At 39.2% G+C, this 18,906-nt stretch overlaps 1 protein-coding gene across 4 annotated transcripts in view; it reads left to right on the plus strand.

Moving 5' to 3' along the window:
* Rnls (renalase, FAD-dependent amine oxidase) overlaps positions 1–15,298 on the plus strand; it is a 245,973-nt gene extending 230,675 nt beyond the window's left edge. For 3 of the 4 annotated variants that reach the window (XM_013017111.1, XM_013017113.1, XM_013017112.1), the window contains exon 7: positions 15,219–15,298. In XM_013017111.1, coding sequence (XP_012872565.1) covers positions 15,219–15,224 — 6 coding nt within the window. In that variant the 3' untranslated portion in view covers positions 15,225–15,298. Of the gene's footprint in view, positions 1–12,795; positions 12,831–15,218 lie in introns of those variants that run through there. The other variant, XM_013017110.1, reaches the window with a different exon arrangement.
* The last annotated feature ends 3,608 nt before the right edge of the window (positions 15,299–18,906 follow it).

The following is an 18,906-nucleotide window of genomic DNA, read 5'->3' on the forward strand; positions in this document are numbered from 1 at the left end:
GAAGAAGAAGAAGAAGAAGAAGAAGAAGAAGAAGAAGAAGAAGAGGAGGAGGAGGAGGAGGAGGAAGAAGAAGAAGAAGAGGAAGAAGCAGCAGCAGCAGAACTGGAGCTTTTCAGCTCATAGTTTGAAACAATAGGGTCCTGCAACTCTTGTGTTATGAAAGTTCCTATAGAACTCAGAGACAGCAACTTTGCCCCAAAGAGCGGTGAGTGGTGTGGATCCCCATCCTAGACACTTCAGACTTGATACATTTTTCTGTGTTAATTTTGTATTTGTTTCCTTACTCTCTTCTTTTGGAATCCTCATAGTACATCTTAACACCAAGTACTGTGGAGGGAGGGGCTGGCAATGGTGAGTACCTATAGTGTAGCAAACTATAGTGTAGCTCCTTACCAGGTAAGGAGCCCAGTAGCTATGTCACTTCATGATGAAAGACAATGGCAAGAACACAGGCAAAAGGTATATTGCATGGCGAGACAGGAAAGGCTCTTTTGTAAAAACTCCCTCTCACAGGAAGTAAGAGTCCCATAAGAACTGCTTTAATCCCACCCAATTAGACCACTAAGGGGTGAGAACACATGCAAACCCGATCTAAACCATAGCACAGCTTTTAAAAAGTCATTATAAGAAATTAAAAATAAAAATTCCAATTGTAGCAATACCTACTGGTAAATCCCACCTTAAGTACGGTATTCAAAGGTAAGAATGAGAACATCAGAGCCTTAAAGGGATAACTCCCTTACTTAAGCTCTCATGGCTCATAATAATGTAGACAGTCTACCTGCCTCTCAGTCCCTCCCCTTCATCACTCACCTTCTGTTTCTTATTGTTGCTATAACAAATTCCCAGCAACTTCATAGGTTAAAACCATACAGATTTTTTAACTGATAGTTCTAAAGGTCAGAAGTCCAAAATGGAAGCCACTGGGATAAAATCAAGTTGCTTTCAGGGCCGCACTCCTTTCTGGAGGCTTTAGAAGATAATCAGTGTTCTTGCCTTCTATCTTGGAGAAGTGTTGATTGAGCCCCTTCCTCCATCTTCAAAGCCAGCGGAGCAGGTCAAGTGCTTCTCACATTGGACCACTATGGCCTGTGCTTCTACTTCAGTCTTCCTCTAAGGGCCCTTCTGAGAACATTGATATCCACCTGAGTGATTCAGAATAATCTCCCCAGCCCAGATTCCTGCTCCTGCTGATCAGTGTGCATCTGGGCACGTAGTTCTTCCTTTCCATGTACCAGGACATAGATACAGGTTCCAGAAGTTAGCATATCAGCATGTTTACTGGGACATTATTTCTATCTATAACACCCTCCTTTCTTTTGTGTTTTTTAGAAGATTCCCTTTACAAGACCGTGTTTCCTTCTCCCCTTATAAAATCTTTGGGGAAAGTACCAGCCTTTTAAGGTTCCAGCCACAGTAAACTAGTAGGTGCTCTCGGAAAGAAATAGGGGAATATCTGGAGTTGGCAGGGAGGGGGAGAGCAGTTTCTCATTTCCTCAGTGTTGCTCTCCCAAAGCTCAGTGCCATCTTTACTGTTGCATGTCCACAATGGCAGTAGGAAGATAAAATATGTTCATTCATTCACTCATTCAACCAAGCCTATCATCAATGTCCCAAATATGTCTAGTATTTTGCTCATAGAGCCATGAAGATTAATATTTGCTGTAGGCCTTCTCCAAAGTTTTTTTTTTAATTTTGTCTTGAGTAAAAGAGTGGTGCATTCTTGTGGGTACAGCAAGAAAGACTATGTCTTTGAGTAACTTGGGAGCTGTTTCTGTGCCTCCTATTTTAGGTTTGGGTAAAATGCTTCAGTAGGTGGTTCAAAGATACTCAGCGAAGCACTTGCAGTTTTTTATGGTTTTCATTTTTTTCCTTTTTCAGCCATAGGCCCTTCATAATTTAAGTGTTTACTCGGTTAGTATAATATGATGTTTAGTCCATGGTGCATTGCATCATGATTCCTGTAACAAATGGGATATATTAACACTTTCAGCAGTAAAAGAGTCACGAAAATGCCTTTCTGTGCAACATGACACGGAATGTTTCTTCAGTGTGGAAATTGTGTCTCTCACTGCTTTAGTGCCTGTCACGGTGCAGTTCTCAAGTAGCACCTAATATCTGATTTGTGTTCAGGTTTAGCTCACATTTTCTCCCATTTATTTTGGCTCCAAAAAAGTTAGAGTCCCTATAATTCTAGCTTAAGGAATATAGGAAAGAAGATTGTGGTTCATAACAGGCCTAAAGTATGCAAGACCCTACCTAAAACAATAACTAAAAAAGCAAAACAAGGGAAGAGAAGTAACTCAAGTGGTAGAATGTCTGCCTAGCAAGTACTGGGCACTGTGTCCAAAACCCATCACCACCAAAAACAAACAACTATGTCCACCTAAACACCTTTCAAATACCATTCTTTGAATGAGTTCTTTCTATCCCCATTCTTTTTGTTCTTTTCACTAAGAAATCCCCATTTTTGCTTCTTCAGGTCTTCCCTAACTGATCACCACAATTAGCATAATACTGCTCAGGAGTCAGAAGGAGTTAGAGAGAAAAGAAGAAATACCCAACAGTTTAAGACTTTTCCTTACAGACATGGGTTAATTAGGGGAAAGGGATGCACACACAATAACTAGAGGCTTACATTACTCTGAGGAGATTAATTTTGGGTCAGTTATTGTATCTGATTTCAGAACTGGGTGTTCAGGCAGTAATTGACATTTTTTCTTTCTCTTTTGTATTTTGCACTGTTGCTCTGAGTTCTTTGAAGTAAGTTGTAACTAGAAAGCAGTAATTGATCTTATGGATATACAAAACGTAAATTTATATGATTGCTGTCTCCTTCAAAGTAGTTTGTCACCTTTACAAGCTACACCTTTATTTCAACAAGATTGATCAAATCATTTCCTGTTGGTCATCTTTCATTTCTATAACAAAATACCTGAAGTAGTTGACTTAAAATGGATTCATTTTGGCTCACAGGGTTTTTTTATTTTATTTTATTGAAAAGATGCTGTACAGAGGACTTAGAGTTACATGAGTAAGGTAATGAGTACATTTCTTGTCGAGCATTGTTACCCCTTCCTTTGTTGTTCTTCCACTATCCCTTCCCTCCCCAACCTCTCTTACTTCCCCCCGCCAAAGATGGCTCACAGTTTTAAAGATTACTGTGCATGATTTATTGGCTCCATTGATTTGGCCCAGTGATGAAATCGCACACCATGACAGGTGCAGGTGGAAGAACAAAACCTCTCATATCCCAAGTCAGAAGGCATAAAAGAGAAGAAGGAAGGGCCTGGGACCTCACAGTCCCCAATGATCTGAGGACCTTCTTTAGACCTAGAGACTTAAATGTTCTACTACTATTCATCAGTGCTGAGGACCAAGCATTTAACACAGGGGTCTTTGGGAGACATTAATATCCAATTAATATCCAAGCCTGGGCCAGACATGTGTTCTTCAAAATATCATCCATCTATTGAATCAGGTTTTTTAAATCTGAACTTGGATTCGTTTTAAAAAAACAAGCAAAGTCAATTGGACTTAAATATTTCTAAATGAACGACCCATCATTTGAAATTTTTGACTAAAAGTCTCTTGAATTTTTTAACTAATAATATGACTGATCCACATTAATCCATTTCTATTGTGATGGGTAAGCTGATTCTAAAAGCAGTTTTCATCTAGAATGCATAAAGGCTAGCTAGTGTATTGGCATGTCTATACATATGTAGGCTTTTACATTGAGTTCTTTGAAAGACAATTATTAAATGTATCTGCCAGTTAAAATATATTACATATGAGCTGTTTGCTGGTGCCTTATGCCTATAATCCTAGCTCCTCAAGAGGCAGAAATCTAACAATCACTATTTGAAGCCAGTCCAGGCAGAAAAGTTGGTGAAAAGCCAGAAGTGACAGAGCATCAGCTTTGACTGAAAAAGCTAATGGCTAGGACCCAGATCCTAAGTTTGAGCCCAGTACTTGAGAGAGACGGACAGACAGACAGACAGAGACAGAGACAGAGAGACAGAGACAGAGAGACAGAGAGAGAGACAGAGAGACACAGAGACAGAGAGACAGACAGAGACAGAGACTGGTTTATATATATACACACACACACACACACACACACACACACACACACACACATATGTTTCTTTCCTTAATAAAGTTATGCTCTCTTAGTCATTCTGCGACTGGTCCTATAACTTTTTTCTCATATCTGAACTTTATAATTCCTTAGTTTTTATTAGTGTGGTGTGATGGTGTGATTATGATCTTGGCCTTAAACCTCATCTATAAACCATCTAAGCCATAGTTAGGGTGAAATTAGAGAATAAAAATACACATTTAGTACACACACTAATACAAAGTAGCTTCTCAATACTACTCAGTCCTAGTAAGAGGAAGGGAGATGACACAAATGTGACATAGAATTACCTTGATGCTTATTGTTTATTGGCGGATTGGCTCTGTGTGGCCTTTCCTTCCTTTGTTTTTGTGGCTGCCTCTTCATACCCCACCTTTTCTTTTCCTTTCTCTTTTATCTTCTGAGAGTTTCTTTTCCATTCCTCATATATAGTTACAGGAAGATGTTACAGAAGAACTGATTCAGTGCCAGGGGCTGTGACACTTAGTCATCCATGTAAGGAACCGTTGAATAACCTCAGAACAGAGAAGCCAAAGTGATAGACCCTTGTGGACACAAGGAATTCTTGCCAATTGTTGGTTTGGTATTTTTTAAGCCTAAAGACTTCCCAGCGTCTTCATTTATTGCTAAACTAACTTGCATGTTGCTTAACTAACATGCATTTGACAACTTAACACATTTGTGCAGTGAGTCAACATTTCCTGGCATAAAGTTATGTCCATAAGAGAATACTTCTTATGTGCCATAAGTTTGTAGTGACCTTTGCCAGCCAAAACATGACCACTGGGATAGGTAAATGGTGGTATGATCCAAATTGTCAACAACAAGAACCTGGCAGGTGTCAGTCTTAAATGTTACATTGAGTAATCTGCCACCTTCTTTGTCCCTGGCACATAACTAGCCATTTGCTCCGGTTTGTTAATGAGGTAGCACCAAGTATGAGATCATCCAGCTGGGAGATTCTAATCACTGAATTAGGGATGTACAGTCACAGGCTAATTGAAGTTTATGTGAGTAGCTACTTCCTGTTCTCAAAAATTCCATATTGTCTGAACTATTTAATGTTTTAACACAGAGGAGTTTAATGAAGTCACTTTTTTCTCAAGCACTCTTGGGACTGACAGATGTATGTAGTTACTATCATTTTTATTCATAATAACTAATTATTTTGAAGAGTAATACTTTAGAGAAAACTTTTAGAAGGAGTTGATGACATTTGTCCTGGAAAAAGTATTATATTTACATTCATCCTCACCCGGAATTACTGCCTAAAAGTAGATGATGGATTTTATTATGTGGAATTAGACACAGAGAAATAGGACCTATTCCTGCCCATACTATTTCATGAAGAGTAGATTCACTTTCATGGAGACTAGTCATTATTATTCCATAAAGCTTACAAACCAAAGTAAATTTTGTTGATATGTTCTATTTAAATTCACACTGGAAATTAGTAAACACATACTCATGTTTTCATTTAACACACATTTTTTGTTGATGCCTACTTTGTGCCAGATAATGTGCTACACTGTAAAAGTTCAAAGACATTTCCCTTCCTTCAAGAAGTTTCCCATGGGGTCAATCAGCAAGGGTGATAAATAAGCAGATAATTGTGATAAAGCAGAAAAGGTTAACAAACAAATAGTTCCTTAAAACATGTGGTTTGAACTAAGTACTAAGGGCAGAGATGTTGGAGCAGTGGTAATCAGAGAAAAAAAAGGAGGCATGAAGGTGCATTTGAGGAAGGGTCAGTGATCTAGTTTGACCGAGATGTAGGGTACAACCGTAATATAGGACAATGGAACTGAGGAGAGAAACTGAACCTCTGAACCCGTGCTTCTGGTTTGTCAGGCCAAGCTGTTTGTACATTCATCTAGTTACGGTATTTCCAATGTCCTCTGGCTGAGACATTGCTGTGGCCACAATCAGAAGTATGTAATGGAGAGGCTCTGTAATACTTTAGATTTTCACATTGCTTATTTTCACCATTGTCATTGTCATCATCAGTTATAGCCCTTCTGAGTACCATGATTGCACACATCAGCACTGAGGTGGCAAAGAGGTGAGCAAAGGCATTTTTATTTTTTATTTATTCATTATTATTAATAAGTTTTTATTGTGAAAATACAATGAATTGTTGCCTCCTCCTCTGTTTCCCCTTCCCATCCCTTCCCATCTTCCCCACCACCACCACCACACCAAAGTTGTAAAGTTCATTTTTCGACATAACGTCTTGTACATCTCATTGTTGCAATGGGTCCACCTGTATCTCTATTTAAACAATTTGTTTTTTCCCTTCCCCTCCACAAATTTAGCAACATCAAATACAGTGAAAACAGGGCTTATACCATGGGGGAGGGATATACAAAGCAACAAAGATATCATCTTATAAATATGTTAGAAACAATAGCAAGAAAGAAAAACCATTTGAGTCCTTATCTTGGGGTTTATTTCGCCTAACATCAACTTACCTGACTGTTTCTGCTTGTCTCAGACATATACTAGTTATTGCAAATAAAGGAAACCATGGGACCTATGTTTCTTTGGCCCTGCCTTACTTCACTTAATATAATTTTTTCCAAGTCTTTCCATTTCCTAACCAATGGGGCGGTGTCATTCTTTCTGATGGAGGCATAGAATTCCATTGTGTACATATACCACATTTTCTTGATCCATTCATCTACTGAGGGGCATCTGGGTTGGTTCCATATCTTAGCAATGGTAAATAAAGCTGCAATAAACATAGTTGTGCTGGTAGCTTTAGTGTGGTCTTGTTTGTGATCATTTGGGTAAATGGGCAAAGGCATTTGTCTCATCCGCTTTCCCCCCCTCCTCACTACCTATTAACCCCTTGCTGTGTGTGCAGCTTACTGGGCACTGTATATAATTCACTTTTGCCTACAAGTACTCTGCACTCCTATCACCTGATGAGAAAAGTGAGAACTGGAAAACCTAAGGATCTCTTGTGTGAGGTTCGGATGCCAGAAAGCAATAAAACAGGAAATTCTACCTCACTTTATTGCAAGCAATATCTTGAATTCTGGTTTTTCCCCAATTACACCACATTTTTATATCATCTTTCTTCTCCTGATGTCCAATTTTAATAAGAACTTCTATGTTTGTTTTCATTTGATCCTCACAATAGTTCTGACTGATCTGGGAATCATTATCTTTGTTTTAAATGAGGAAACTGAGGTTCCCTTAAAGTGATGCATCTAGTAGCAATAAAGTAAAATGTGAAATATATATGCATATTACACATATTAAATCAAAAGGCCCAAACTTTATTTATTTGTTTGTTTATTTATTTTTGTCGGTCATGGGGCCTGGCTTTTTCTACTTATGTGGTGCTAAGGAATCGAACCCAGGGTCTCATGCATGCAAGGCAAGCACTCTACTACTGAGCCACCTTCCCAGCCCAAAAGGCCCAACTTTCATATCCTATTTAAAAAATAAGTAAAAGTAGGCTATCTTGGCTTGGTTACCCATGCTTGTGGAAGTTAAGATTGTCAGGACTGCAGTTTCAGGCCAGCCTGAGAGAAAAAGTTGATGAGTTTTTATCTCAACCCTTAAAAGTTGAGTGTGTGGGCAAACACCTGTCATCCCCAAGCATTTGGGAAGTATAAATAGGAGATGGAGGTTCAGGCTGGCCCAAGCAAAAATATAGCACTCAGTTTGAAAAATAACTGAAGTGGGGCTGGGAAGGTGGCTCAGTGATAATGTGCTTGCCTTACATGCATGAGGCCCTTAGTTCGATTCCTCAGCACCACATAAGCAGAAAAAGCAAGAAGTGGCACTGTGGCTCAAGTGATAGAGCACTAGCCTTGAGCTGAAGAGCTGAGGGACAGCACCCAGGCCCCACAACCAACAAAATTAATAAATAAATAAATAACTGACTGAAGTGAAAAGGACAGGTCCATGATTCAAGTGGTAGACCACTTGCTAGCAAGCACAATGCCCCAGGTTCAAAGCCTAGACCTAATACTACACTCATGAGAACCTGGAAAAACATCAATGGCCAGGCCGGGTGGTCAAGAAGAATAAAAAAGGAATGAGAAGAGGGATACAGAAGGACTGATCTCATGAGGGAATCAAACAGCTATCAGTTTCAGTGAATAATAAGGCCCAGTAGATGATGAAGTATGAGTTACACTTTACCTCTTGACCCAACAATGGCTCCTGCTGTGTCCAGAGTCCCAAGGCCTTAGATCCAGAATGCTAGTAGACCATTTATATTTACATGAAAACCAAAGGATTGGGGCTGTGAAGGTGGCTCAGTGGTAGAGTGCTTGCCTTTCATGCATGAGGCCCCTGGTTCGATTCCTCAGCACCACATAAGCAAAAAAAAAAAAAAAAGCCAGAAATGGGGCTGAAGCTCAAGTAGTAGAGCTCTAGTTTACAAATGAAGAGCTGAGGGACAGGGCTCAGGCCCAGAGTTCAGGCTCCACGACCGACAAAAAGAAAGAAAGAAAGAAAACCAAAGGATTCCAAATCTATTACATTACCTTATGGAAAGGAAGTGGTCTTTGCACCCTCACACCTTTCATGGTATTTAGCAACTGCTAGGTACAAAACAAATACTTGAGAATGAAAGAATGGGCATAATAAAACTTGCTGAAGGGCAGAGGAATCTCCTGTTAAGTTAAAAACTCTGAAGGGAACTGCAATATGACTAATGTTTAGACCGCTATGACTGCAACAGTACTAGGGAAAACCATATCTCATGTTTCATTATGTGCTTGTTCTGAGCAACTACTCCTCCAATTCGCCTGTTCTAGTGTTTTCAGGACTTTAAAAGATACAATTGAACTGAATGGATTCAATGCAGACATCACAATTAAATATACCATTTCACCACAGTATGTCCTTTGCAGCTTGAGCCCTCTAAAGCTGCTACATGGATCATATAATTGATTTGTGGCCCACTCTGCCTGCCTTTATCCAATGGCTTATTAAAATAGAATAGATAAATACCAATAAAGTGAAAGGCTCCACTGAGAACTGAGCAAACCATATCACTTCCATCATACCTAGAGAATTGCCACCAATAGTAATTTTACAGCGGCTCTCTGTAGTACTTCACACAGAGTTCTGCAGCCAGGAATCTATAATGCATGCAAGTCTTTCCTTCCAGTGCAACAAAGGAACTGGCTTATGAAATCGCCATTAAATTGAATAGAACACAGGAGAGATGGTGGGAACAGAGAAGAATGATGAATACCAACACATAAGAACCAATTAAAAATGTACCTTCTCTCAGGAAAGCATCAAGTGTTGATACAGAGCCCTGTGAATATTAAGTATAATAGAATGAGATGATATAGAACAGAGAGCCTTAGAAAATCAGTGCCCCAAGGAAGTAAAAGTTCAGAGAAATACACCTAAAAGTAGTTAAATGGTTTAATCAATATCCTAAGTTGTCATTATTAATCCACCATGACTCATTTCCAATACTATATCATTCAGAAATAACTTTAGCATCACTTGTTTTAATAATAGCAAATAAGTTCCTTGTGGAACCCCAAAAGTCTGAACATAAAGAGAACTTTTTAAGAAAGAAGTTTAAGATCTAGACATTAAGGTCATACAGAAAAAAGTGGTTTCTTCTATTATTGGAAATATTTATTTTCTTCTTTGGAAAGAAGCAGCCAAATTTAGAGACTGAGAAAAAACTTAATAGAGTAAGAAGTCTACTACATTTAGAGACCATTTGAACATTGAATATTTAAAATTTTCAGAAGTTGGAATTTTATTTTTGTTGACTTACATGCATCCAGTCGTTGAGCAAACATTTATTCACAAGCCATCTACAATGGAGTGATAGGTACAAAGACCAGCACATGACCTCCATGGCTGGCTGTTTTGGAAGCTACAAAAGACTTTAAAAAAAATTCTGAAGTAGTTGTACAAAGGAGTTGCTATTCAACAAATCAGTTTATGAATACAATACATCTTGATTAATACCACCCCTTCCATTACTGTTCCCCTTCCCTCCCAATCCCACCCCTTCCTCAATGTTACTAATTCTATCGGCTATGTACTGAATTTATGACTGTCTTCTTCCCTACCCCCTGTTTTCTTCATGTGTCTATCCTCCTCCTCTGTTCCCCACCCCTGTAGAGTGCCCATTTCCTGGTGTTTATTTTGTTGGACTGTGAGTTAGCCTTTCTTAAGAATTGCACTATTTGAGTTCTCCCTTGAATCTATCATATTTCAGTTAATACAGAAATGCACCACTCGGATACCACCACAAAGTGTGTGTGTGTGTGTGTGTGTGTGTGTGTGTGTGTGCTGGTCCTGGGACTAGAACTCAGGACCTGAACACTATCCCTGAGTTTCTTTTTCTCAAGTGCATTAGTACTACCACTAAACCACAGCTCCACTTCCAGCTTTTTTTTTTTGGCGGGGGGGGGGGGTAATTGGAGCCCATATCTCACAGACTTTTCTGCCTGGGCTGGCTTCAATCACAGAGAGGCAGAGAGGGGGAAACAAGGAGCAAGGGAAGGCAAGGGAGTGGGAGAGGGAGAGGAGGATTAATCTAGCTCAAAGTTTTGAAGGTTCCATGACTCACTGGCCCGCTTGGCTTCACGCCTATGGCCAGGTAGCACTATAGGTAGTAATACCATAACAGCACATGGCAAAGTAGAATCACTCATCTCATAGCCAACAGCAAAGAGGAACAAAAAGGAGGTCAGCATCCTATAATCCCCTTGTGTGCCTATAACCCAGTAATCTAAGGATCCCACCCAGTTCCCACTCCCAGAGTTCATACTGCCTGCCAACAGTGCACCAAGGGACCAAGACTTTGACACATGGGCTTTTAGGAAATGCTATGCAATTTACAGCAATCCTGCATTAAACATTTAAAAAGGAAAAGAACAGTGGTAAGAATTTAAAGAAAAGAACAATCAAAAAAAGTAAAAGCTTGTAACTGATTTATAAACATTATACGTGATAGACATTCAGCTCTATGGAAAACCTCCTAATACCCCTGATTTTTCTCATCTTTCCATAAATTGCCTTTGGGGAACCACTATGTTTGAGATTTACATAGGGGCTATAAAAGAATAAGCTAACCAAATATTCAATTTCTACTGTTTATGGACCATGGCATGGGCTTAGGTTTTCCTTGGCAGCAGAGTAGAGGAAGGCCAGGAAGTGAGAAAATGTATGAATCAGCCCCATCCAATCTCAGCCTACATAGCTATTCATTATTGCCAGTGCAGTCAATACCTCACACACACAATGGATAGGGGAAATGCCAAGCAAGGAGATTATTACTGGGAATTTGCCCCAAGCAAGTGAATGTGCAACTAGAAACAATAAGATTTCCCTGAATTCAAATACAATATAAGTAAAAAGTCAGCTTCACATACTGGAAGGGATAAAGTTCTTTTTCTAAAGAAGCTGGATGATTATCCCAAGTAAGTAAAGGGTTAGACAGCTCTATCTGCTAACAAGACACAGGTATACGCAAAGCTAATTAAAGTGACCAAGGAGAATATAAGAAAGTAGTAAAAATGATTTATTTTTACTCAGACTGTCCCCCTTCCTTGTCCATGGAAGCTACATTGCAAGATCTCCAGCACTAGCCTTGAGCAAAAATCTCAGGGACAGCACCCAAGCCCTGAGTTCAAGCCCTACTATCAACAACAACAAAAAACAAGTTTAAATCCAGAATGAATATCAATAGACTGTAAAAAATGTTTTGTGACTAATAAGGCAAGTAATGTTGTCCAGGATGGCTACCCAGGACAATGGGATGATTCACCTCTGAGTAAATGGAGAGGTAAAGCATCAGCTCCAGGGCTGGAGGTCCTAATATGCTACTCCAAATAACATGCAATTTATAAATTATGAATGATTTACTTCTGGAATTTTCTACTTATTGTTTTCTGAATGTAACAAAAGCATGTGAACCCAAACCATGAATAATAGGAGACTAATGTATATACAGGGCTCAGTACCAACTACAATTTCAGTCAGCCACTGGGATCCGAGGAACACATTCTTTGAAGGTAATTGGCAAGTACCAGCATTGGGGGAGGGGAGAACCATATTTGTTTCATATGCCTATTTACATTTTGAATTCTTGGATTCTTGGGAGTCTCACAAGCAAAAATAAAACCTTACCCAATGTGAAGAACTTAATGAAAACAGTGGAAAGCTACAGAAGTGGCTTCCTTTCATGCAAATAAATACTGACAAACTTTGGGGGTTTTCACCATGATAAGATCTGTAAGGTACAAGTGTTAGTGATGAAACCACAATGATACTTCTGTACCAAAATGGTGGACTGCTGAGAGAGGTTGCATCCTAGACCATAATTTTTAATTTAGATCAAAATAGTCACTTTTAGAGCAACTTCTCTTCAAGACCTATAACTTGAAGGGAAGCACAAAGCCCAGAGTGTAGGCTGTGAAGAATGGATCATTTTAGCGAAACGCAGAGGCTGAGCAGAAGTAGCTGTGCTAGTCACTCTACAATGGTATTTATTGTTGTTGTTAGTTCTTGGTTCAGAGCTCCATAGATTTTGAGTCATCTTCTCCAGCTCTATTTTTCCCACCAGCCCTGATATTTTTAGTGTGCAATTTTGAAGAACTACAGCTGCAACCAAAACACCTGTACTTTATTTTCATGTGTCGTCAAAGCCCTGATGTGACCCATGGAAGAAATTGTAATTGGGCTTCCCGCATCATCTGGAGGAAATGCTTCTTATGTAGTCCATTTCTTAACATTGAAATAGCTTCAGTGTGGAGAAAAGCTGTGCTTCAAGTTTCCCTGGTTGAATGGAAAAAGAAAGAGAAAAGGAAAAAAAAAGAATATTTAATTCCTTTATTTCTAATTGCATGTTTGCTCTGTAGTCTAAGTATAATCTAACGCTGGTAATATAGAATTTCTCCCCAGTGCTAGCTCTCATTGACTGGTAGTGGCTGCCTGAAGCGCTGAAGTGAGGATGCTGAAGCCACTTCTGGGCTCAGTGGGAAAGAATGCCACAATTGATTAGTCATGTCTGTTAGCAGTTACTGTGCATGTGTCACTCCAATAACCTAAGACACAGTTTGGGAAATTTGCCTGCCAAGATGAATGGTCTGGGAGAAAAACAGACTTAGTCCTGGAGTTGGTACATTTACCTTTGTAAATGTATGAATCGATTCTCTGATCACCTGTCTATCTCTGTCAGTCTCACCTGAGGCTGTTCACTTAGATAAACTGAGAACATGAAACAGATAGGGCAGCATGGCTGAAGGCACAGAAGCCTTGACACTGAAATGCTGTGTACCCAGCATGCCTTGCCTTAAGAGTTCTGAAACTCCTCCATTATCCTTTTACTCGCTAATGCTTACTAGTAGGTATTCACTGTATCTCTCCTTTACTATTTCCCATACTTCAAAGACAGGCAAGATGCTTTGTACACATGCACTTCATTTCTCATGGACTTACAATGGGAAGCTGCTTGATATTTTAATTATCAAATTATTTAAAGATAATTAGAGGAAAGAGCATGAGGTCTGTTTTCTGTCTAGAAATGTTTCTTTCCTACTGAAAAGAAAAATGCATAATATGAACCTGCAGAACAAATATCAGTAGCTCAGAAAGAAAACCACAAAAGAATAACTCAATGGAGCCTTCTGGAAAGATCTGCTACTTTGCCAGTGCTGTGGGCAGCACAGAGGGAGCGCAGATCATGTGAGGAAGAATGGGAACTTTAAGACATAAACAGCTCTGAGTTCAACAGTAGTTCAAAGAAGTCAAACTCCAAGATGGAAGACATTTTTGGAAAGACTCAGCCAATCTCTGCTCATGTATTCTCCCTCTCTCTCTCTTTCTCCTTCTAACTCTCTGTCTCTGTCTCTGTCTCTCTCTTAGTCTACCTCTTTGTCTCATGTCTCTCAATCTGTCTCTCTGTTTCTCTCTCTCTCTGTCTCAGGGGCTTGAACTCAGGGCCGAGGCACTGTCCCTTAAGGCTAGTACTCTACCACTATTCTCTACCACATTTCTCTTTTATCCTTTATCTTTTTATCCTATGCTTGCAAAAGAATCATATGTAAATGAGTCTAAAAGAATATTTTAGTAAATAAAGCTTTGTGCCATGTTGACACCATTTCTCTGCTTTATCTTTTTTTTTTTTTTTTTCCAGTCCTGGGGCTTGAACTCTGGGCTTCTTTCTTTGCTGAAGGCAAGCACACTACCGCTTGAGCTTCCAGCTTTTTTGAGTAATTTGCTGGAGATCAGAGTCTCCATAGTCTTCTGCCCAGGCTGGCTTCGAACCGTGATTCTCAGATCTCAGCCTCCTGTGTAGCTAAGATTACAGGTGCCCAGCTCTCTGCTTTATCTTTTGTACATAAAATATCAATTCCTCTTCTAATTGGTGATATTTTGGATTCAATGAAATGTGCAAAATTATTTGCAACTATAATATAACACGTAAGGTAATGCAACTGCAAGAGCTTAATTATTCATAAATTGTATACATTCTCCTACCATTTTACTTGCAAACCTAGGATTAGAATTTAGGAGATCTTAATTCTTGACCAGCCCATTTGAACATCATCTAACACCATGTTTTAGAAAGCTTCGTTTTAAGTAACCAAATTATAGGCTGGGTACTTAACTAAATGGGTCAGCCTACAATTTCACCTCCTCTAATGCCAGGCCAATGAGATTGTTCAGTATGAACAAATGTCTTATAGTATGACATACTTCAGGTCTCAACATAAGCATAGAAGAAAAAAATGTTTATTTCCATGTGTGGCATTAAATTTGTTTCTTGTGTAAATACTCCATGTACTTATCTATTTCCTTTCTTGTCATTTTTTTATTTCATTCTCACACCAAAGAGACTTTTTGTGTGAATTTCTACCGTTAATTATCATGACATAAAAGTCTATTATTGGAAGTGGCTCTGTGGCTCAAGTGGTAGAGTGCTCCCCTTGAGCTGAAGAGCACAGGGTCAGTACCCAAGCCCAGAGTTCAAACCCCATGACCGACCAAAAAAAAAAAAAGCAAAAGTCTATTATTAGTCTGTAGCACATAAAAATTGACCACATTTTGTCATTTTGTTGACATGCAGAAATAGTATATGAGAAAGTCACATAAAGCAGTTGAAGTTGAAGTTTACAATCAGACAAAAGAACAGCCCTTCGTTTGTCATGACTGAGAACCTTCTGGATACAGTAGCTCTTCCATTTGCACTTCTGCTCAGCTCAGCAGGAATCACTAAATAACACTTGTTATATAGATGGATCCCTGTGAAGAACTTCATTTAATCAATTCTGCATATAATTTTAACTCAATAAACATTTCTAGAACTCTGTATTATGGGCTGGGCTCTATTTTTAGCCTTAACTACAAAGATTAATGAATCACAGACCCTACTCTTTGGAGCATTCAGGCTAGAATGGGAGATAAGCATAGACATAATTATGGTGCAAAATAGCAAACAGCATAATAGCTATAAATAACATGCTGAAAATCCACTTAAACCCTGCCTGACAAAAATGACACCTCAGAAAGGTAACATTTGTAGTCTTGAAGTCTGACAATTTACTTGTCAGAAAATGGAATGGGTTACTTCACCCAGCAGAATGGCTTGTCCAAAGCCACAGAGACACAACAAAGAAAGATGTGTTTGAAGAACCTTAGTTTGAATGATCCTAAGGATATGCAGCAAACGTAGGAACCATGGCAGGCTCTGAGACGGGAATGGAGATAAGAACTCTTGTTATGAAAATCTCTATCTGTGAAGGTTAGAGGGGTTCCATTTTATTCTGCAGGTGGAGAGCAATCACAAAGCTCATCCACATGGTTTTAGATCACTTAGAAATAAAACACCTTTTTCTACTTTAAATCCATGCATCCATCATCTAACCTTACAGAACATTCCCACCTAGAACAGGCAAGGGTTCTTTCTGACCGACCTTGGCACACATGCAAGCCAAAGCAACCTGGATTTCGAAGGGGTTGTTTCAATCCTGACATCTCTTTTAAACACAGTCATTGAGATGTGGTTCCTCGTTGTGGCTGGAAGCACAGCCAGAGGCAGCATTACTGTGAGAGATTGTGGCTTTGACAGTTCTGTGCTCCTGCACTTCAGAGCTCTCTGCTTCACATGGCTGAGGGAGCTTGCCAACACATACTCCATGTTTTCATATTTTCCTCATTGGGTAATTACAAAATGGGCAATTCCATCTAACTGCAGTGAGATTGATTTCATCCAAACTGCCGACCGGCTAATCAGTGGCCCAGTTTTCTAGCCATGTGATCTGGCATCTAGCTTTTACTACTCATCAAATTAAATTACATAGCACTGATAAATTACCAGCTTAGACTGGGCAGAACATATTTCGCTTAAGCTCCATCCTGCTTAATAGTTGTATGTCTAATGGTGCCATGGTTTATCTATATGTGGATGTCAAATGGAATATATCAAAACCTCACCACAAATGGACACCTGGACACATATACGTATGTGTTTATATGAATATAAATCAATGTTCCCATTTGTGTGAATTTTCTAGATACATAAAACTAAATAACTATTAAAACATTTTAGTTATATATAGTTTATATAAATTCCATGCATATTGATTTTTCAAGATGCCTAAAGCTAAATGACTACTCAGACATTTTTTTGTTTTGCTTTTCTTAAATGAAAGCATTATGGAAATGTTACTAAAAGTGCTGGGAATGTAAATTCCAGAGTCAGCCTGATCTCTTTTTTTCATCTACAAGCTTTCTGTCTTGGGCAAATAGCAATAGTGCTGACTCTCACATCTATAATGTGAGAATAATAGTAACTACCTCATCGGGTTGCTGTGCAAATTGCATGAGATATGCATGTGAAGCATTTGACATGCAGTGAACATTCAAGAAATGCTAGCACTGAATATTTTATGCATATTAGAATTGGTTCTGAAAAACTAGGGCCATTCATTGTGAACATTAATGATGCAGGACAACTAATAGCTGATACTTTGGGGTCCTATTAAAAGTCAAAAAGTTATTTGCCCCTCTAGTAAATGGCCCCAGAATGCCAGGCATCTTCCCCGTCCTGTCTGTTGTTTGAGTTTTTATGTAACGTCCCTGGCTTTCAAATGATCATTTGACATGTTCTGAAATTGCTAATATCTAGGAACCTAGTTTTCTTCCTTTCTTAGTATTTCATCGGCAAATCCCAAGTTGTTAAAATTCTTTTTAAAGCAAAAGTTTCAAAGCTCTGATTGAACATCTGAGGCCCCGATGCATATCCTCCTTTGACCTCAGTGTGCAAATGTCTACAGACTAGCTATGTGCATGTGATAATGTAAAATAATATTTTATAAAATGAACTCCACAAAAAGGAAAAGTGAGACTTTTTTACTGGCTGTTGTTGCTGTTCGTTTTCTTTTCCTTTTATTTGTTTGTTTAGTTTGTTTGTCTTTGGGAGGGTTCCTCAGAAAAGGTAGAACAAGGATGATATAACAGTGGTACTCACTAGATACTATGTGGAAAACAAACTGTACATCTTGTAGGTAGGGACAGGAGGGAAAAACTGGGAGAGAGCAAGGGAAGGAGAGTCACAAAGAATTGGACTCATTACCTGACTGGTGTAATTGTAAACACTCTGTATATCACCTCTACAATAACACAAAGAAGGCACATAAATACAAAAACCTTTAAGGCTATGCTTCACTTAGCCTGCTATGTACTTACTGTCTATGTTAGCCTCTCAAAGGTCTTATCTGCCAATTTCCAGTTTTGTGCTGTGTATATCAGAGATATGGCTATAAAGTAATCTTCTAAAGTGAGAGGATCCTCTTAACATTGTGTTTATATCTGAGTGACACAGGGTTCTAGGGGCCTGTATCTGTAGTTCAACCAAGAAGCAATAGTTCCACCTCTTTTGTTAAAGCAAAACCAAAGCACTAGGGATATGGGTCAGGAGTAGAACACTTCCAAACAGTATTTATTATGTATCTTTACCTTTTCTTGATTTGGAAACAAGTAAGTCCTCATACCTCTTACTCTATTACTCTCTATGAAAATACTCCACATGAATGAGAACCACCATGTAGTAGTCTATGTGAATGATGGCCCTGAGGTTGTGCTGTGGAGCAATGTCAAGTGACACTGCCATTGTAAGAAAGTTGTGTATTTTGGTGTTCGAGGGAGTTTGAGGTGATTCGGTGGCTATCTATCTCAGTGTCCAAGATAACTACACTTACCTCTCTCTTGTTCCCCTCATGTGAATGTTATCAACAGCAGCATTAAACACGTGTCTTGGGGGGGGTTGTTGGTTTTTTTGGTCAGTCATGGGGCTTGAACTCTGGGCCTGGGTGCTCTTCCTGCGCTTGTCAGCTCAAGGTTAGCGCTCTACCACTTGAGCCACAGCACCACTTCTGGCTTTTTGTCTATGTGGTGCTGAGGAACTGAACCCAGGGCCTCATGCATGGGAGGCAAGCCTTCTACCACTGAGCCACCTTCATATCCTAATCTTAAGGATATTTTCTCCAGGAAATAACCTCTGTCTCATGTTATTTCCTGTATCATAAACCTTGCTCTAAAAAGTAAATTAATCTCCTTTAGATCACTTTCTCCCCTTTAAATAGCTAATTCTATATTTTCAATGGACATTTTTATTTATTAGTGTTTCTATTTTTAAATTTTGAGATACTAAATGCTTCTTTGTTTTTTTCTTTTTTGGGGGGGGTCCGGTCGTGGGGCCTGAACTCTGGGCCTGGGTGCTGTCCCTCAGCTCTTCAGCTCAAGGCTAGCGCTCT

Source organism: Dipodomys ordii, unplaced genomic scaffold, assembly GCF_000151885.1.
Source record: "Dipodomys ordii isolate 6190 unplaced genomic scaffold, Dord_2.0 Scaffold34, whole genome shotgun sequence".
NCBI lineage: Eukaryota > Metazoa > Chordata > Mammalia > Rodentia > Heteromyidae > Dipodomys > Dipodomys ordii.